Raw genomic sequence first — 21,003 nt, forward strand, 5'->3', positions numbered from 1 at the left:
GGCTGAGCTTGGGCTGCTCTGCTCCTTTTGTGTAACTGGCAGGTGAAGGCACAGGCAGCTGTTCTCGTGGAAAGAATGAAACTCCTGAGTCAGAGAAGAAAGTGTAGCCCAAGCTCTGTTGAGCTGTATGACCGACAGGATGAGACGGTTTCTTTGGGCCTTGGTGTTGTTTTCTGCATGAGGTAAAATATAGCTCTGTAGCCAGGAGTAGGCAGGGCCCAGTGGGTGCTGCATGTGGATGGTGCTCCTCTTCCTGTGAGTAGGCAGTTTCTCCCAGAGGAAGAAGCCAAGGCTAGGATGTAGCTCAGTAGCAGAGGGTTTGCCTCGCATACCCAGATTCTGTCCCAGCACCAAATAGGAAAAAAAAAAATGCACAAAAGGAAGCAGCAAATTGGGCTACTTTGGGTACTCTTTAGGAGGACAAAGGAATGAGGGCTCTGTCTTTCACTTACCATGTCCACCAAGCCCCTCCCCATAGCACCTGTGCTCTAAGCCTGCCAGGCTAGAGGAAGGGCTTCCATTCTGGTCCAAGGATCATAGGCTTTTTTTTATTTTTATTTTATGTGTATGAGTGTATTGCCTGCATGTATGTGAGTGTACTCGTGTCATGCAAAGCCTCAGAGGTCAGAAGAGGGCTTCGGATTCCCCTGGAACTGGAGTTAAGGATGGTTTGTAGCTGCCATATGGGGTGCTGGGAATCGAACCCGGGCCCTCTGCAAGACCAGTCAGTGCTCTTAACCACTGAGCCATCTCTCCAGCCCCAGGATCGTAGGCTTTAAAGGGACAACTCCGACTTGACTAAAACACTCCCCTGTGACCCTCAACCTAGAGACCACAGTCATGCTATACCTGCTACCTCACCTTCTACTTTCTAGGCTTCCAAGGCTAACACCACACCAGCTTTGCCACTAAGGACAGAGGCAGCCCTGTGGCAGAGATGACCACACCACTGTGGGCTAACAACTGACTTGGGAGACCCCACAGGGCAGGTGAGCAGGAGAGGTTTGTGGCCTTGAGAAAGGCAAGAGGTAAGGTCTCTGTCTCAGAGTCCCCTGTGGAATTGTCTTCTTCCTTGGACATGGGGACGTCTCCCAGGACAGGGAGGCCAGAAGTAAAGAGAAGGGGCAGAGAGGGCTAGGTGGGAAAAGTGGCTACACAATACAGTTCAAGGGAGGAGTCTCTCCAAAAAGCTAATCAGAGGGAGGGCACGCCTGGACCACAGAGTCTCAAGTTCTGTTGATCTTCCTCTGGTGCCTAGAGAGGGCCCCATCTGAGGTTTCTTAGCCATATGCTAGCCTCAGCAGTCATGGGAATGGGCTAGGGGCCATATGCCCTAAGAAGGAATAACAGGAAGGTATGAATGGTAATATGACCCCACACATAGCCTTTTGACCAGGCCCCACACTGTCCTGTGTCCTTAACCTGGATGGTGTCTATGCAAGACAGTATATACAGAGGTGTTTCCCACACTCTGTTAGTGTAGTGCACTCTTTCCAGGGCTAGTATATCAGCCTTTCTACAATCATTGAATGAGACTTCCATAGATGGCAGGGCAGAGTAAAACGAGTGAAGGGCAGGTACGGAGATGGGGAGAGGAAGGGGAGGTCCAGTCCCAAGCAAAAGAGGTTCCTGAGGTACAGAAAAGAAAAACACTTAAAAAGTGGGTTAACCTAAGCAGGCCCCCCCTGGGAATGGCCTCCTGTCAGCCCTGGGGACCTGGCTTCATCTCCTCCCCAAGGCAGGTACAGCAATGGCCAGGCTAGCACCTAGCAAAGGCCTGCATACAGCCAGCAGTCAGCATGCATCTCCTGGAGTGGCCAGAGGTTTGAGCAGAGAGGTGAGAAGTACAGCTTTCACTAGGGAGGGTGCACATGTCAGGACCCGTGCCAAACACTTTACGTACATTATTTCAATAACTCTCTCAGAAGCCTAGGAGATGGGTCCTGCTATTTTCCCTGTCCTGTCAACATGAAAACAGGCATGGAGACGGCTACAAGTTTACCCTGAGATGTGCCCTTCATAAGGGTGGTGAGCCAGTTTTCCTAGCCTGACCCTCCAAGCTGCCAACTTCCCTCTGAAGAACCAGACTGGTCTACGGGACAGAAATACAGACAAAGTCTCATGCCAAGCTGAGGCCACATCAGGGAGAGAGGCCAATAATTATGCAGGAAGGGACCAAACCAGTGGTTAGCACACGGGGTTCCAGGCAGCCTTGACCCTGGGTACCTGCTCCAGGTCAGAAGCAGCTGATGTGTCCCAAGTGTCCTGCTCTCTGCAGTCAGTGGGGTTTTGTTGATTGCATTTTGCAAGGCAACAGATTTATTTCCAATCTAGTTTAGATACGGTATCCACAGCTTTCTAGTGAGGCACGTGTGGGGCTGGGGGACATTAATAACTCCCTTTAATTGCCCAAATAAGGGGGATCTGCCAGACTTCAGTAGGCTGTGGGAACAGCTTTATTTTCTTTCTTTCCACAAACAGGCTGGGAGGACTGGGCCCACTCTCAGTGTTATTCCCGCTCCTGTCCACTCTGGTCCTGGAATTCCACACAGATGTTTTCAGGGCAAAAGACCCCAAATTCCACACTCTTCTCAGAAGCATCACTTTCACAGAGCTGACCCTGGAGAACCCATGACTGCCCCCGACTTTCTCTCTTCCTCTACTGACCAATGGGTGGGGTCTCAAGTGCCCCTCAGCCTGAGGACTCCAAGAATCATTGGCAGAAATGAGGGATCTCTATGAGGGACCTTAGATGCAGAGTAAACTGGACCTTCCACTTCAAGAAACTTTGTTTTAAATCATAGACAGAGTCCTTGGTCCCTAGGCATCAGGTCCTGGGGGAACTTGGGTGTGACTTTAGTTCAGGTGGTGGGAAAAAGGATGTCTCAGTTCCATGCAATCCCTGAGAGGCACATGGTGGGAGACGCCCAAGGGTCCTAGGCCAGGTATCCCATGGTCACCATGGGTCTGCCCAAGCTGGGCATGCTGCCAGGAACAGCTAACAAGCCCCTAGAGGTGAGGCAGGAAACTGTCTCAGGCCACATTCAGAGGGTGAGCCTATTCAGTCACCACGGCATTCCCCTTTGGGACTCCCAGCCAGTCACAGGACCTGCCTATAGATGGGAAGGGGGTGGGACACAGGTCTCAAGGGCACTGCAGAAGCCTAGGGAGAGGAAGCACTATGCATCATGGCAGCTCAGTCAAGTGTGGATAGGCATCCGCAACTTGGCTGTGGATATCTGGAATATTCCAGGGCTTGGGTGGGACTGAAGAAGGGCCACACTACCACCAACTCTCCCCACCAATGCCTCCCCACTCCCCTCACCCCTGCAGATACAGCTCCCCTAACACAGTGGAACAGTCTTTTTCTCCAGGATTCCTGGCCTGGAGAACAGAGTGTGGACTGTAACGTAAGCCCTTTCAACACCTCATCAGGATACAGTGCACAGGATCCCACCTGTGGCAGCCCTGACAGGGGAATGGTCACAAAATTGTGGAAGGTGGCTAGGTCTTGGAACTGCACAGCTAAAAATCAAGGGTTAAAATTCTCTCAGGAAGCAGGGCCTCTTGTTTCCCCCTTCAAGGCTTCCCACTTCTGCATTCTCATCACCCCCAGAGTGGTCCCATCCAGTTTCTGACTGGACACAAGATGTGCTGTGTTTGATGTGGCCCTATGAGCCAGCCCTACCTTTCCAGGGCATAAGTGAAGTATGTTGGTGCACCTGTCCTCAGCTTACCTGCTGTGCCTTCTCCTAAAGCTGAGAGGGTCTAAGGGTCCTGGGAGACATAGAATGAAAGATACAGTAGAAGGCAGGCCAGAGGTGTGGCTCAGAGGTAGAGCACTTGCCTGGCATGCAAGATGGGTTCCACACCCAGCACAGAAGAGGAAAAAGGGTATGTGTGTGTGTGTGTGTGTGTGTGTGTGTGTGTATGTGTATGTGTGTGTGTCTGGCAAGATGGCTCAGCAAGTAAAGGTGCTTGCTGCCAAACCTGATGACTTGAGTTCAATCCCTGGGATCCACATAGTGAAAAGAAGAGAACCCACTGCCTCAAATTGCCCTCTGACATGCACACATGATAAGTAAATTAAATGCCTGGGTACAGATTCTGGTCCTTCCTCACTTCACAAGAGGGAACACCCAAGGGGCTGCAGTCAAATCATCTCCACCCTAGCAAGAACCACCCTGTTCTTGCAGGAATGGTCCAAGTTTAACATAACAAGAATGACAGCAAACACTTGCTGAGAGGTTTCTACCAAGCCCTATCCTAAGGACTTTCCAACATGTAATGCTTTAAAGCCTTGAGCTAGGCACTAATATACCTAGTTTACGGATGAGGAAATCAAGGCACTGAGAAGTTAAGTGGTTTACTCAAGGTCACACGGAAACTAAGTGGTTGAGGTAGGATTTGAACTCAGGCCACCTGTATAGTTTCTGATAAGAGATTCAGATCCAGTTATTTGTGGCCAATGGGGCCCTGCCTTACAACTGAAGCGCATTCTGCTCTTTCCTCTTGTAAACAGGATGGTTTGGGGGTGGGAATGCTATGAGGAGAAGAGAGTCTGCTAAAGTTTCAGGCTGTAACCACTCATTTATACATGCTTTGTTCTAATTTACACAACGTGACAGCTAGCAAGTTAAAGGGGGTTGCTGAAACATCTGTTGGCCACCTATATGCCTGATGCCCACCCAATGCACCCAGTTTCATTAAGTTTCCAAGATGGCTTTTCAAGGTATCTATGCCGGAGTCCCTTTGCAGGGGAGGAAACTGGGGTGCGGGTGCAGGAGGTACTCCCTGGGCTTGAGACCCAAGATCCTTGAGCTTGAGACCCAAGTCCCTGGGATTCCAAAGTCTGAGGGTCCCAGGAGAAAGCGCGGGGCAATCAGATGAAAGGGAGTAAAGAGAGAAAGCTGAGCGCTGGAAAGTGAGGAGGCCGCAGACACAGATGTGAACTCCAGGAAAGAAACCTGGCCAGACGGGCTGGTACTCCTAGGTCACTCTAAGGCTGGGTCCTGCCAAGTCTTGCGAATGTCACTGGCCAGGTCCTGGCGGTTGAGGGGACGTCCCTCCAAGTCAGCTAGCCAGGGATGGAACGGCAGGGAGGAAAGACCTGGCGCCCACCCGCTGCGCTCCCTGCCCTGCAGCGACTTGCAGGGAATACCAGAAGCCCTGTGTTTATAGCACGCCGAGCACCAGCCTCTCCCCTCCCCAACCGGCACCAGGGACAGTACAGCGGTCGGCTCTGGTCAGCATCAAAGACAAATAGATGTGCAGTCAGGGTGGCCAGCACCTGAGGCCCCCAATCCAGTGCCGAGTGTGCCCCTTCCCAGGAGACGAGCAGCGGCGACAGAAAGGCGAGAGGCCCCCCTCCCTATCCAGGCAGAAAATGGAAGAAAGGGGCTTTTGGTCCCCGAGTTTCCCGCCTCTCTCCCCTTGCCTGCGGCACTTTGGAGAGGAAGAGGGTCCTAGTGGACCCCAAGCCTCAGACGGACTCCCGGTGCCTCCTTTGTCGCGCTCCCCCAGCTGTTCTCTCTATGCCGCGCTCCGAAGCACTCACCCAGCGGCACTCTGATCCGGGGGCCGAGCGTCCGCGTACTCATCGGCTGCAGCAGCAGTTCCAGGAGCAGCAGCAGCAGCGCGCACAGTGGGGCAGCGGAGCCGCTTGCCCGGCCCATCGCGGCACGGCGCTTGGAGTTCAGACCGCGGCTTCCTCTGGCTCGGGTCCGGGTCCGGGTGGCTCAACTGGAGTCGCAGGTTGCGGCTCCGCCCCGCAGTCCGGCTCCCAAGTCGCTCCCGCCGCCTCCGCCTCCGGACCTGGGGGTGGCGATGGTGGGGAGACGGTCACGTGGGAGGCCGCGCAGCAGGCCCCTCGCCGGGTGCTGTCCGCGCTGTGCCCCGAGGGATGGAGGGCACGGAGCAGGAAGTCGGCTAGGCCGGCCTCTCCCGGCGCGCTCCTCGCTCAACCCTGCCCCCTTCCTCCTTCCCCGGCGCAGAGCAGGGGGGCACCGGCTCAGGACCCGGGCTCGGGGGCGGCTGGGAGCGGGGCGGAGCCTGGAGACCTGCAGCGCCTGAGGCCGAGGATAGGCACCCCGGGATACCTGGCCCAGCAATCGGACCCGCCCCCGCCGAGGGCAGAGCCCCTTCCGGCTCCCGGGGATCCTCCGCCAGCTCGCCTCATCTGCCCCTTCGTCAAGTGCCCCCTATCCCCGCTCCCAGCCCAGCTAGTGCAGACGCCAGGACTGGTGGCTTTCCAGACTCATGTCCGCGAGGGTCGGCCTACCCGAGCTCTGCGCTTGGTTGGTCTAGGTACCACGCCCGGGTGGCAGTGCTTAGAATTCTGTCCACGCGAAGCCCAGGGGCGGAGCAAAATTAGTTCAAGTGGGATAATGGGATTTCATGGACTGCACTTGCAAGGAGGCCAGACGTTCCCCACAACCTGCACGTGGCTGGGCACAGGAGAGGATTCCCCTCTCTGCCACATCCTGGCTCCTAATACCCTCGCCGGGGAGCTCCATTCTGCTTTCCAGCTGCAGCCTGGATCTTTAATAGATCTGAGGTCAATTTGAAGGATCGTCAACGAGAGAGAGAGAGAGAGAAAGAGAGAGAGAGAGAGAATACCAAAGTACATTGATCATAGAAAGGACAGCAACGTTTTGGAAGCCTGTTTCAGCTTTTCCTATGTATGCACAGGACTGTCCTAAAATATAATTTCTTCCATAGACTGAAAAGAACTTAAAAACCTGTGCTCAGCTCATGGTTCCCGTGGCTATGGGGACCCTTTCTCCCAGAATTTCCTGCAATTGCAGGGCAGCTCTTCTGCACTCCCTGCCAGGATCAGCATCCTGGGCACATTCTTTTGCTCTCCTTTACACCTCCAAGGTTCCGCATATCCTTTCCCACAGGTGGGTGACAGTCAGAGTGTGGACATGCACTTGGATGGATCCCAGGTCTTTCTAACAGCCAAAGGTCCTGATGCCCCAGAATTTCTGTACCTTCACCACCCTGACATCTGTCTGTGAACTGTCTTTTACTCTTCATGTTCAATCCACTAGCAAATAGTGATCCACTAGTGATCCATAATCTGACGATTTACTGCTTCCCCAGATCCATCCTCTTTCTCCTGGCTACTGTGAGGCTCTCCTAACTGCTCTCCCTGCTTGTCCTCTCCTATTCCTCTAGTCTTTTCTCAACACAGTTGCTAGAGTGAGCCTTTAGAAATGAAAAGTCAGGGACCAGTGAGATGGTTCAGGGGGTAAAGACACTTGCTGCCAAGCTTGATGATCTAAATTCAATCCCTTGGAACCCACATGCTAGGAGAGAATGAACTCCTGCAAGCTGTGTCCTCTGACTTACATGTGTGTGCATGTACGCACGCACACTAAATAAATGCAAAAAAAAAATTTAAAAAGCCAACTGAGTGTAGTGGTGCATGCCTGTAGTTCTATCGCTTGGAATGTGCGGGCAAAAGGACCAGGAGGAGTTCAAGGGCAGCCTCAGCTACATTGCAAGTTGGAGGCCAACCAGGGCTACATAAGACCTTGTCTCAAAACAAAACAAAATAGCAACAACAAAAAAGCTTAATAAGTAAATAAAATGAATGTCAGGTCACAGCTCTCCTCTGCTTAGAATCCTTAAGCACCTGGAATGGTGCCTACACACATGGTAGGCAGGTCTTCAATAAATACTGACTGAATGAATGACCAAATGAATGCATGTAACCTAGGAGTCACAGAATTCTACTGGGGGGTTCATCATAACAAACAAGAACAATCTTTTGATATCAACTTTGAAATTATGCAATAAACTCTTACAACTTAGTATAGGGCTTCAAAATTATCTCTTTTAAGTCTGAGTTCTGGCTCAGACCTTGTCCCACAGAGGTCACTTTGACTTCTGATTCTGGCTTCCCCTCCTAGTTTTGAGTCATCAAATTTGATTAAGCATTCCTTACACCTTTAATCAAGTCATTGATAAAAGTAGCGGGTGTGCAGACCTAGCCTCCAGATCTTGGTTTCTGTATACCACTCCCCAGTAAAAGGAACCAGAACTCTTTGGAGAATGGAAGGGAAAGTATAAGGCAAACATGAGACATTTTATTGGACCAGAGAGCAAAGAAGTAATCTAAGTCTAAAGGGGTCATGCCTAAAGGACATAGGGGCCAGCTTGATGATCACTTTGAGCATCAAGTGGCATAATTAAGTAATGGAGTCTAATGCATCAAATTAAAAGACAACCCATTAGTCCACAGCATGACGAGAGAGAGAGAGAGAGAGAGAGAGAGAGAGAGAGAGAGAGAGAGAGAGAGAGAGGGGGGAGGGAGGCAGGGGGGATCTCTCTCTATATAGAAATGTTCGGTCTAAGGAGACAGGAAGGAAGCTTCTCTATATGGAAAAATGCTGGCTGGTAAGCATGGAAATGAACAGATTAGAAAATCTAGCAAGGTTTATAGATGGATGTGAAGAGTGTTAAGAAAAGTCTCAAACTGATAGATGACTTACTAGCCCAAAGGAAAGTGTCATTCTGCCAAAGAGACCTGGTAGCCACCATCTTAACCAAATGATCAAAAATAGCATCACTAGCAACAGGACTAAGACATAATTTACTTCCCTGTATGATGCCATAGGAAGTTCACAGCATTAGTCCCTGGAGGGTTCCTGTACAAGAGAGTTTAACCCAGAGTTAATAAAGAGGAACCAAGTAGACACAGGTAGAATGCATGAAAAGCATTCTACAAGACAGCTAGCCTGGACTCCTCAGAAAGAGCAATCTGATGAAAGGCAGAAAAAGACGGAGACTGTTTAAGGTTAAGAGACTAAGGACAAAATGACCAAATACAGTATGTGAACCTTGACTGAATCTTGGAGAAACAGAAGCGCTGGAGGAACAGGGGAAGTTTTAGTATGCACCATGTGTTAGTAATAAATTTGAAGTCCCATATTAGGTTGAGAACAGGATATTTAATGGCTGCTTTAACACCCATTATCTTAGTTAAGAGACTAGTATTTCTTGGTATAATAAAATTTTGGTTTTTGGAGATATCTGTGATATTTTCAGAGGTGATATGTCATAAGGTCTGAAATTTACTTTTCAAAAGATCTGGTAAAGCTAGTATGTGCATGTGTTAGGAATAGTGTGAATATGACTATAGAAAACTTAACAGCTGGTTAATCTATATAAAGATTTGTGGATGTCTTGTGCTAATCCTCTAGCTTTACATTTGGGGAAAAATAAGACTTCTCAAAGCTAAGCCCAGTGGCATGCCCAAAGAAAGTTCCTCCAGGGTGAGGCTAATCAATATCCTTTGTAGGTTGAGCAATTGACTATGTGTTCTTTTTTTTTTTTTTTCCCCCTTTGGGCTTTTTGAGACAGGGTCTCCCTGTAGCCTCAGCTGGCCTGGAACTTGCTTTGTAGACCAGACTGGCCTTGAACCCATGAGATCCGCCTGCCTCTGTCTCCCAAGTGCTGGGACTAAAGGCCTGTGCCACCACATCCAGCCTAACACTGTGTATTCTCTTAACTACACTGTTCAGCCCACATTTTTCTCCATGCCATCCACAAAAATATTATGGAATTTTTTTTCAGGGAAAAATTTGTCATTCCTTGTCAAGGGATGGGGAAGATAGCTCAGAGATAGCTCAGGTAAAGTGCTTGTCATGGAAACACAGAGACCCAAGTTCAATCCCTAGGACCAATAAGATTTTTTTTAAAAAGCCAGGCATGGCAGCAGCTGGAATTTGTAATCCCAGCACTGGGAGAGGAGACAGGCATATTCCTGGGGTTTCCTGCCAGAGTGCCTAGCATACTTGGCAGGTTCTAAGCCAGTGAGAGACCCTGTCTTAAAAAAACAACAAAGAACCTAAGGTAAATGACACCCAAGAGTGTCCTCTGACCATGTATACCCACACACAAAAATCCAGGAAAGTCATATAAAGAGCCAGGCATGGTGGCGTACACATTTAATCCCAGCACATATATTAAGGTACTGGCTGGAACAGTTTCTTCTGTCTTGTGCTTCTTACCCCTACCTAGAGTAGTGCCTGATCTATGAGTACCTGCTCAATTAGCATTTTGTTGAGAACCTGAATCTGGGTATCAGTAGCTCCTAAAAGCAAAGGAGGTTGATCTTCCCTAGTGTCTTGGCAACACAGGGCTTGTCTGATGGCTGTGTTCATCCCTGAGGAGAGGAGGCAGGGGCTGATGCAGCCTCTTGTGGTTGTTAATTATATCCTGCTCATGTGCTTTGAAAGTATGTCTTATGCCAACTGGGCACCAAGCCCCTAGAGGGTAGTGACAGGTCTTCTGTCTTCCAAACCCTCCCCTCCCTGCATGCCTAGCATGGCACTGTAGTGGGAACTCCACAGGGCTGACCACATGAGGGTCCCTATTCTTGACCCCAGCATGGCAGCCTTGGTCCTTGTAGGCTTCACTATCTTCCGTTTGTGTGCTAATGTGCTTTCTAATGTGCTCTCCCAGACTGGAAGAAACAGGAGGTGACTAACAGAGAACTGCCTTTGAGCTGACTTCATGTGGGCAAGAGTGGTTCCCAAGCCAACGATGTGTCTCCTGTTCTCTGCCACTCTTGGATGTAGGCAAGTGTTTCTTGGCCAGGAAATCAGGGGGGCAGCCTGGAGAGAGAATACCAAAAAATAGAGCAAGAGAAAAGAGATGTTTCCTCCATGCCTCAGCCAGCAAGATGAAGAGTCATCGGCAAGCTGTCAAGGCTGGTCCTGTGTCCATCTGTACTCACAAGCCCTCCTTCTTCCTCCCATTCTCTCTCTCTCTCTCTCTCTCTCTCTCTTTCACACACACACACACACACACAGAAACACACGAAGGACTAGGTTCAATGATGAGAGGTAAAAATGTGCTACGAGACTCTAATAAAGAAGTCCAGACCAAACAGCTGTGTGGTGAGAGGTGTTTAGAGACTGGTGGGGCCATGTCTTGTAGGCAGATGAAGAAACTTGAGAGATGACAGACAGATTCCATATCTTGATCTGGTGTTGGTTTTTAAAAAATATGTACAAATGTTAAAATGTATTGAGCTATCTGCTAAAGAATTACACTTTCAGGGCTGGAGAGATGGCTCAGCGGTTAAGAACACTGGCTATTCTTGCAGAAGACCCGAGTTCGAATCCCAGCACCCACATGGCAGCTAACAACTGTCCATAACTCCAGTTCCAGGGGATCCGACAGCCTCTTCTGTATTCCTTGGGCATTGCACGACACAGGTGCACTTACCTACATGCAGACAATACACATATACACATAAAAAAACAAGCTGGGCGTGGCGGTGCATGCCTTTAATCCCAGCACTTGGGAGGCAGAGGCAGGTGGATCTTTGTGAGTTCAAGGCCAGCCTGGTCTACATAGTGAGTTCTTTGTTCTTTCTTTGTAGTAATGGGGACTGAACCCAGGGCCTTGAATACAGAAAAAAAAAAAAAAAAAAAGAACTATACCTTCTACTATAGGGGCAAACATATATATAAATAATATATATGATATATGTATTATATATAATACATATATATTTTTTCATCTATGTAACCCAAGGTAGCTGGATCTTGTTATGCAGCCCAGGCTGGCCTAAAACTTGCTATGTAGCCCAAGTTGGCCTTGAATGTTAGATATCCTGCCTCTTCCTCCCCAGTGCTGGGAATACAGTAGTGTACCACTGTGCCCACTGTAAACTTATACTTTATACCTGTTACTATACAGTAAAAAGAGATGAGGGGAGGTGAGGCAGAGGGACCATGACTGTAGGATCAAGTAGAAGAAAACAACAGACAAATAAGAGAGAGAGAGAGAGAATGAGAATGAGGAGAAGGCTGCTAGAGAAAGAGGAAATGAAGGGAAGGAGGAATGAAAACATAAACCATGCCTGTCACCTCTCTCCCCTGCTCCTCAAGGGCAGGGAAAGCATTATGCAGTGGAACCCGTAATCCAGGCCACAGTCTTTCAAGCAGTCAATATACCTTACTCATCCTTAGGTACAGCCTCTGCCCAGGTGCAGGCAAGACATCTTTGGGCACGCATGCGGCCCATAGCCAGGCCTGCCCTCTCTGACTCCCACCCAGGGGAGCCCAGCTCAGGGCTCCCACAGTTCCCAGAATTGTTGCTTTGTTTACTGCCATGTGGAGGAGGGACCTCCTGCCAAGTCCAGTGGAGCTTGAACCCAAAGGTCCCACCTACCCCTCTTTGGGTAGTTTTCAGGCTCCTCCCCATTGCCGGGTGCTGTCTGGCAGGCTGCCCAGCAAGGTCTCTCAGACATGAACTGGCTTCGGCCCAGCCCCCTAGGCCCTGGCCCTCTGCCACCATACCCTCATAGCCCTGGGCCCTTCTCTTATGCCAACCTGCAGCTGCAGCTCCCCACCCTGCCCTGGCTGTGCATGCTGCTCTGTCTCCTCCCTAGGGGCTAGGCAGTGGCTCAGCTGCAGCATCAATACACTTGGATGAGGAAGTGACAGCAGCTGGCACAGTCCTTGTGTGCTTTTAAATCCGCCAATGGCTGCCAGGTCTGGGAGCTGGGCACTTCCTTGGGGCAGCACCCTCTGTAGCAGAGGGCATCCACTCAGGGTCAGCACTAACACTGCCCTTAGTCCTCAGGCAGCTTAACAGCCTCATCTCTTCCCTCAACCAGCCTCCTTCTCAGGTCCTTTTTTTTTTTTTTTTCTTTTTGGTCTTGTAAGTGGTAGAATCCAGTGGTTGAGTACACGGGAGGGAAGAATTTATCACTACCCGTTATGTGTGGGCCTTAAGAAAGCCACAGTCCCTCTAGCTGCTAGCTGTCTTTTCTGTGATAGTAATACTACAGTATTTCTTGGGATGATTAGGGGACATAATGAGATAGCGTCAGGTCAACAGCACTGCACGTAGTGAACGCCCAATGTCCCAGGCTGTTATCACCTCCTGATCTGAAAGTGGTTCCCCATGGACTCAACATTTAAGCATCTTAGATGCTCATCCCAAGGAGTCCCTTTTTAGTGCTCCCTAGGAAGCACGCTCCTACGAACGTGTTGCTGAGGCTGCAACTCTCATGGGGAGAGGGAACCAGCCTGCCCAGCCCAAGCCCCGGGTGTGCCCGCTGTGGCAAGGAGCCTGCCACCCAGCACCACCCCCACTGGGCCTGTTTGGGCCTGAGCTGGCCTCTCCCTGGGAGGGGAGGGGATCCCCCGCCCTACAGGGCTGTGGTGCAACCAACAGGGCTCAGCCTGTCTCTACCCAGGCAGGGTGGAACACAAAGTTGCCACTGTCACTCCCTTATCCCCTACAGGTATTCAGGAGGAGCTGTCTGTGCCTACAGGCCAGCTGGGCCAGGGGGTCTAGCGTGGCAGATCATTGGTGCATGCTGATTGCTCAGTGACTCTTTCCTGTTCTCTAAACACTGTGGCACTCACAGGTAGGAGACAGGTCTGGCCAGGTGAAGAAGGGGTAAGGACCTAGCAGAGCATTCAGCTTCCAGTCCAGCTTATGAGACCTGGTTCTCAAGAATTCCAGCAGTCAGGAAACCAGGTGTGGTGGCTCAAGCTTGTAAACCCAGCACTTGGGAGGCTGAAACAGGAGGATCACTGTAAATTCCAATGCCAACTGGGTCACAGATTGAGTTCCAGGATAGCCAGAGCTACTTAGCAATACCCTGTCTCAAAACACTTAAATTTTTTTTTTTTTTTTTTTTTTAGTTAAAAGTCTCTCAATTTGCCATCATGCTTTTTCCCTGTCAAATCTACTCTGGGCCCCAGACCAGTGAAGGCCAGGGCCTTGCCTCTACCTTCAGGGAGCCAACCTTCCTTCCCAGATTTTCAAGGTTCTCCCCTTAGCCTCTTCCTTCCCAGAGAGGAAAAGCTCTCTGACCCCAAAGTTTCTCTGGCATCTCAAGTCACTTGGTAGCTGACATTTCTCCCACATAGTCTTGCTCTTGGCTTTGATACTGAACCCAGAGAGTAAGCAGGGACAGGTGTACCCATGAGAGTGGTAGAGATGGACAGATGAGCTGCCGCTGATCTCCTGCAGCTCCTACCTCCCCAGGGTAGAGGGTTCATGGAGTGTCCCACTGTGGCATTATGCCTGCTTGCCACCCTAAAGCAGTAGGATCAGGAACAACACTCACAGAGAGCTGGTGTGAGGGCAGCACCAAAGACTCCAGGCTAGATGGGTTCTACCCACAACAGTTACCCAGCCCAGGACTCCCTGTATTACTAGGGGGGCACTGTAGGTGATGCAGGGCGCCACCCCAGGATCTCTGGGGCCCAGATCCAGCAGGAGAAGGGACTCAAAGGGGCTTATATGCCTCTCTCACAGCCTGTGGCTTTCATAACCCCATAAAAGAGCAGACCCAGGTTTCAATCCTAGCAGCTGTGCTCTTCCAACACTTGTAGACATGCCACCTGAGGCCTTGGACCACAGCCTGCAGTCAGTGCAGTACAGCAAGGGCCCTTACTCCATCATGGGCTTCAGGGCACTAGGAGTGCTAAGAATGGCATGTTATTTCTGGAGAATAGGAATCAGAGCTTTCATTTAATTCAAAAAGATTCTTGTCAAGGGCTGGGGATGTAGCTTAGTTGTTAGAGCATTTGCCTAGTGTGCTCTAAAAAAAGGGCCTTTGCCATGTACTTTTTCTTCCTTTTTTTTTTTTTTTTCAGATGAGGTCTACCCAGACTGGCCTTAAACTTGGCCCCAGACAAACCTCAAACTTAATGATCTTCCTGCCTCAGCCTCCTAAGTGCTAGAATTACAGGTATGCATCACCACACCCGCCTATAACCAGTTTTTTAAAAGTATGTTAGTCTGCAGACACAGAGAACTTTTCAAATTAGCCTTCATCGAGTTAAAAAAAATCATACCTCTTTTTGATACAGCTATATAACCTTGATGTGGAGTATTTGGCAAACTCCCTACCTAAATGAAAGTTGACAGTTTTATGGATAATATTTTTCTTACCACTGACTATAAGGCACTATGCTGATCTCTTCACATTAATACTTTTTAAATACAATAGAGATTGGTGTTATTCTGTGATAGTCCCACCACACAGAAGACAAACTGAATAAAGCACAGAGAGGCTGGGGGCTTGTTACGGCTACCTGTGTTCTAGGTGAGGCCTAAAACCAGGACTCCGATCTGCTGGCTCCAGAACTCACATGTACACTAACCTAGAGGCAGAATTTCAACCAGGTTTTGTTTCAAGTTGCAGCCATCTCCTCTTCTGATAATACAAGCTGCTGTCCCTCCCTCTTTCCCTCCCTCCCTCCCTCCCTCCCTCTTTTGATTCATTCAACCATCACTGTTTCTTGTTCACTTGCTGCCTTCTAAGCTCTGCTGAAATTGATGGAAACTAACACTGGTGCTGCAGGCAGGCTTCATGATTCATCAGGATTCTTTAAACCCTTCTTTCAGAGGATATTCATCCTGACCTTCATTTCTTTAGATACTTTCACTCACTCTTTTGTCTCCCACAAAGGTAATGACCAGGGTGAGCCTGGCAGAGCTCCAGGAGGGCTCCCAGGCTGCATGGACTAGAAGCCTGCTGTTTGCAACTGATTTCCGGAGTTGTTCCTCTGGGCTCTCTCTGCATTCAGCTCATATTTCCATTAAGGCACTCATTAAGCCATAGTAAAACACTCATTTACACAACCCATCCCTCTCTTCCCATCCTTTCTACAAGCTCCTTGAGTGCTAGGACCAGACCTGCCTAACTCCGGGGTTTTAAATCTCCAGCCCTAGAGCAGAGCTTGGAAACAGCAGGCACCTAGGAAATGTTGACTAAATGAACAAATGAGTTTTCAACTCCCGTTTTTCCAAGTAATTCATTTGAGTGCTCCTTCCCAGATCTCCCTCTCCTACCTTCCTCTTATCCTTTCCAAAGAAAAGGCACCACACCAAAGTGGGGAGGCTGGAGCCCTATTTCCCTGCCTTAGGGCAGCAGGGTTTTCTCACTCGGATCCCTAGTCTCAGGAGCTTTGTTGTCTTTGCAAGAGATGGTATGCTGGAGAGTGGCTGAATGCCTGGCCATGTCAGATATACATTAAACTGAGAGTTCTAGTGCTGGGCCTATAGCAGAAGGCTTGCCTAGCACGCACAAAGCCCTGCATTAGATCCCCAGCACTGCATAAAACGGCATAGTAGTGAACTCCTGTAATATCAGCATTCAGGAGGTGGAGGTAGGAAGATCAGAAGTTCAGGGTCATCCTTGGCTGCATAAGTGTTCGAGGCCAGCCCTGACTACATGAAATCAAAATGCATATAATACTATTAATAGTACATAATGAATTAAGATGGGGATGTTGGCAGTGGATGAGCTAAAGATGGGAAACAGACTTTTGCCTTGGGGAGATCTGAAAGTCTCTTTCTTTCTGTCTCTTTCTGGTACATATTTATTGTGTGCTGAGACTCTTGGATTTTTTTTTTTTAATTTGCTTATTTGTTTAAGACAGAGTCTTGCCACCAATTCCATATGTGTCTGAGGATAACCCGGAACTCCTAATTCTCCTGTCTCCACCTCCCAGTTGCCAGGATTACAGATGTGTACAACCACACCCAGCATTAATTTATTATTATTATTATTACTATTATTAATTTCCTTTTGATGCTGGGGATTGAAACTAGGGCCTTACACATGCTAAACTTGTGCTCTACCACTAAGCTACACTGATGGCCCCATCTCTTTTTAAAAATATTTATTTATACTGTGTGTGTGCATGTGCATCACGTGCATCCTACAGCATCTGTGTAGAAGTCAGAGGACAACTCTCAGGAGTCGATTCTCCTTCCACCAAGTATATCCCAGGGATATAACTCAGGTCCTCAAGATTGGCGTCAAGTACTCTGTCTGCTGAGCCATCTCATGGGCCCTTCCTGTGATTCTTAAATAACATATTCATATGACAGGTAAGGGAATGTGAGCAGAGGTTTGATGACTTTCCTAAAGTGACCCAGACCTCCAAAGCCTTTGTGCTAGACTAGAACAGCTAAGGAGAAGTCATAGTAAAGGTCTCCTCATTCACAGGACCCCAACTTCCTCCCCTTCCTGGCTCTTCAATCCACCTTGTTGCTCAGAGATAATAAAGAAACCATGACAAAGGCCCTAACAGAGGTCACATCCTTGATCTTTCAGAGGAGGGGCTCTGGGCCTTTTCCTAGTGATTTTCCTCTGGGCTTGGGAGTAGGGGGCGATGTTGTAAGACTCTGTTAAAGGATTCGTGCAGAGGCCTCCGGTGGCCATGGGAACGTGGGCCCAACCTCCGGCGCTGCCATGGCAACAGGCTCCCCCACTGGCTGGCGCTGGTGCCCATCAGGCATGCAGGTGGCGCCCTCTTTGGAGAGAGGGGCCGGAGGCGGAGAGGGTGGGCCGCGGCCTGGGCCTGGCCTGTCACCCCATCATTCCTCGGTTCCCACCCCGGCAGGTCCCTGGCGCTTACCTGGCTTGGGTCACCTCCCACAACAGAGCCGCCTCCGCGCAGCCCCGAAGTTCCCCAGACTCGCTCCGGTTGCCAGATCGTCCGGTCGCCGTTCCCGGGGACCCGGAGTGTCCCGTGAACACCCAGCGTCCAGCACGGTGTCCCCGGAAATGCTGGGCGGCCGCCAAGCCCCGCCCTGGCCCGCCCCGCCTTCCCGTTTTCGGGAATTGTCCGCAGGCGCCCTCCTGGGCTTCGCCGCGGCTGTTTGGCGGTCCCCCAGCCAGGTCCTGCAGCCCTGGACACGTTGCGAACCCGCATCCGGCCGGACCGGCCAGGGTGTGCGGCCACGGGGTCCACAGGGCTGCGCCCTCTCTGACCTTGGGAGGCTCGGCCTCGTTGGACCTGGACCTCAGGAGGCGGTCTCCCTAGCTGGAACCTGTGCTTGTTCAGGATTGGAACCCAGATCCACTACCGCGCAATTGGCTGTGTTAACTAGGGCGAGTGCCTTAACCTTTCTGAGCCGGAGAGTTCACCTGCACAGTGGGCGGGAAACCAGCAGGGATCTCAACAACGTTGTGGGAGAGGCACACACCTGGCACTTGGTCAACTTTCAATAATGGTAGTATTGTTTACGGTAGGAGGCAAGAGCCAGAGAGGAGCACAGAGCCGCCCTCTGAAATTACCCACGAGTCCCTCCGCCCAGGGTAGGGGCTGCTCTCTTAGGGTGGTGTGCTGGAAGAGGACAAGGAAAGAGGAGATAGGGGTATAAACAGACCGTTTATCGGTTGACCTCAGCCAGTCCTCTCCAGAAAAGCGACAGCAGCTTTCTGAGCGGTTCCTGAAACAACCAGTTCTGGGCGTGTAAGTTGCTGAGCTGGCCAGAGCTGGCTGGTCAAGAGGCTGGAGAAGCTATAGACTAAGGACCAGCACTTCCGGGCCAGAAGAGTCTTTAAGAGCATGCAGTGTCCCTCTACCTCTTTTTCAGGAAGAGCAGCCAGGCTCCAGCAGAAAAAGGACACAGTGGTTATTTTCATGTTACTTAACACGTGTTTACCACAGAAAAAAAGGAAAACACAATGAAAAATAATACCACCCAGCAGGCTATCAGTGTGAATTGTAAGGAAAAAGAAAGTGGGAGACTTTCTTGAATTTCTGATCCCTCTGCCCCCATCTCCTGAGTGCTAGGATTAGACTGCCACCATGCCTGGGTGCTGGAGATGGAACCCTGGGCTTCTTGCAAGCTAGACCAGCACTCTGCCAATTGAGCTACATCCCCAGCTGCTCCTCCCTGAACCCCCCCAACCCTCCCCCCCACCCCCTTTTGAGACAGGGTCTTGCTACCTAGGTCAGGACAGGCTGGCCTGGAATTTGGAGGGATCCTCCTTTCTCTGCCTCTTGGGATTACAGGTGTGCCCCATCCCACACAGCTGCAACATACATTTTTTTTTTAAACCAAGTCACTACTATGAAACATTAAGTTTCTTTCTAATTGTTAATTATCTTAAATAATGTTGAGATTAACATCCTTGGCAATAAACTTTGCCATACTTCCTCAATTATTTCCTTTCCCGTCGTCCTCATAGTCATACAATTTAGTAGTAAAACATACTGAGTTGATAGCTAAGGTAGTACACTTGTGCAAATAAATGGCTTTAAAAGTCCTTCCACCCGGTTATCTCTGTCTTCCCAGTAATGCAGTCCGGAAAAGATACTGCAAGCACAGCTAAATGAGGGGCCTTGTCAAAGGTCATCCTGGCCCTGGAGGCTATGCAAAAAATTAGCCCATGCAGGATGCACCAGCTGCTTAGGCAGAGATCTCTTCCTTAGGGCCTCTGAGCTCCAGCTGGTTTCTTTACTGTGGTTCCTTTGGTTCCTAGACTAACCCAGAGCCCTCCGGAGAATTTACCTTACAAGCCCCTCCCCGTCATACCTTCCTCCTGCCTTCTGTGGAATAAAGAAGAAAATATTTAACATGATTGGAAAAGGCCTTGTCTTTATCATCGTTGACCTGCCCCCACCAGTGTCCTGCCAACACCCAGCCCTTTTCTTCTCTGTAGGACCTCAGATGTGAGGGGATTGGAGTTAATATCTTTTCAGTTCACGGCACATAATCACTGTTGTTCTGCCTGCAAATGGTCCTTGGTTAATGTAGCTGTGTTCACCCTTCCTTCTCACTTCCCCTCCCCCTATAGACTGCCATTCTAAGGGGATATATGTACACACATATATGCTTTTGTTCTTACATTTTTCTTGTAAAAAATATAATGTAGAAGTGTATACTTTCTTCTTTTTTTGGTCTTTTTGAGAGAGTCTCCCTGTAGCCCCAGCTGGCCTGGGACTCACTATGTAGACCAGGCTGGCCTTGAACTCTCAGAGATGTGCCGCTTGCCTCTGCCTCCTGAGTGCTGGGATTAAAGATATGTGCCACCAAGCCCAGCTGTACACATCATTTTTATTTTTTACTTTTGTGTGTGTGTGTGTGTGTGTGTGTGTGTGTGTGTGCAGAGGACCTTGGGCATGCTAAACAAGCCCTCTGCCCCTGAGCTATATTTCCAACCCTCTGTTTACTCTTTTATTTTGAAATAATTACAGACTCCCAGGAGGATGCAACAATAAGACATACTTACTCCCAAAACCCATTGTCAGATTCCTCCAATGATGACATTATATAAAATATAGTTGGACACGATGATGCACACCTCTAACCCCATCACTCAGGAGGCAGAGGCAGGTGGATATCTGTGGGTGCGAGGCCAGCCTGGTCTACATAGCAAGTTCCAGGTCAGCTGGGGCTATAGGGAGACCCTGTCTCAAAAAGACCAAAAAAAAAAAAAAAGAAGACCAAAAAACAAAACAAAACAAACAAAAAACAAAACAAAACATAATGAGGTAATCCCCCTACCTCACCCTCCTCCTCAGTGCTGGGATTATAGGTATGTGCCACCACACCAGATTTGTTTCTTGGTTTAGTTTGATTTTGCTTTTATTCTGCAGGCCAAGCACATGGTTCTAGGCTCATCATATCTATTGCAAGGTGCTTCAATGTGTGTATCCACCTATTTTATGCATTTCCACCTCTAGGGATGGAGGACAACACCATGCCCCTGAAAATTCTCCGCAGAGAACGTCTTCTTGCCTCTCTGCCTTATGGGTCCCTGTGACAATCCATGCCTTTGAGAGTATTTGCAAGAGATGAATTGATAGCCCACATATCCCCAAACTGGGTACCCATGTCCTGGGCCAAAATCTAGCATTGTCCAGCTAATTTTTCCCAAACTGAACAATATCATTTTCCTTACCTTATTTTTTTCTCTTAAATGGTATGTTATCAGATCAAGCGAGATATAACTTGCATATCATTCATGTAAGAAATATTAAATATTAGTCTTTTCTTTCAAACTGATTGATCATACAAGTCACCCTTTTGCAACAGAAAAATCTGCCTTGCTGAGTTATTTTCTGCCTTGTCCTTGTGTTCTTTGTGTGGCATTGATGGGGTCCTTGGATCTTAGATTTTATTTCTAACAATTCAACATTTCCTGTGCACATTTTGATGAATGACAACTATAAACACAACTCCATTGAAGACATAAAACAATTCCATCACCAC

The 21,003-nt window shown here is 49.3% G+C and overlaps 1 protein-coding gene across 2 annotated transcripts in view; it reads right to left on the reverse strand.

Annotated features, from left to right (window-relative positions):
* Sema4b (semaphorin 4B) overlaps positions 1-18,242 on the reverse strand; it is a 43,630-nt gene extending 25,388 nt beyond the window's left edge. Inside the window, exons 1-2 of one of the 2 annotated variants that reach the window (XM_017803106.2) lie at positions 18,169-18,242; positions 5,558-5,814 (exon numbers count right to left, since the gene is read on the reverse strand). In XM_017803106.2, coding sequence (XP_017658595.1) covers positions 5,558-5,675 — 118 coding nt within the window. In that variant the 5' untranslated portion in view covers positions 5,676-5,814; positions 18,169-18,242. Of the gene's footprint in view, positions 1-5,557; positions 5,815-6,280; positions 6,321-18,168 lie in introns of those variants that run through there. The other variant, XM_029555955.1, reaches the window with a different exon arrangement.
* Between the last annotated feature and the right edge of the window lie 2,761 nt (positions 18,243-21,003).

This window comes from Nannospalax galili, unplaced genomic scaffold (genome assembly GCF_000622305.1).
Source record: "Nannospalax galili isolate Female #2095 unplaced genomic scaffold, S.galili_v1.0 scaffold185, whole genome shotgun sequence".
Classification (NCBI taxonomy): domain Eukaryota; kingdom Metazoa; phylum Chordata; class Mammalia; order Rodentia; family Spalacidae; genus Nannospalax; species Nannospalax galili.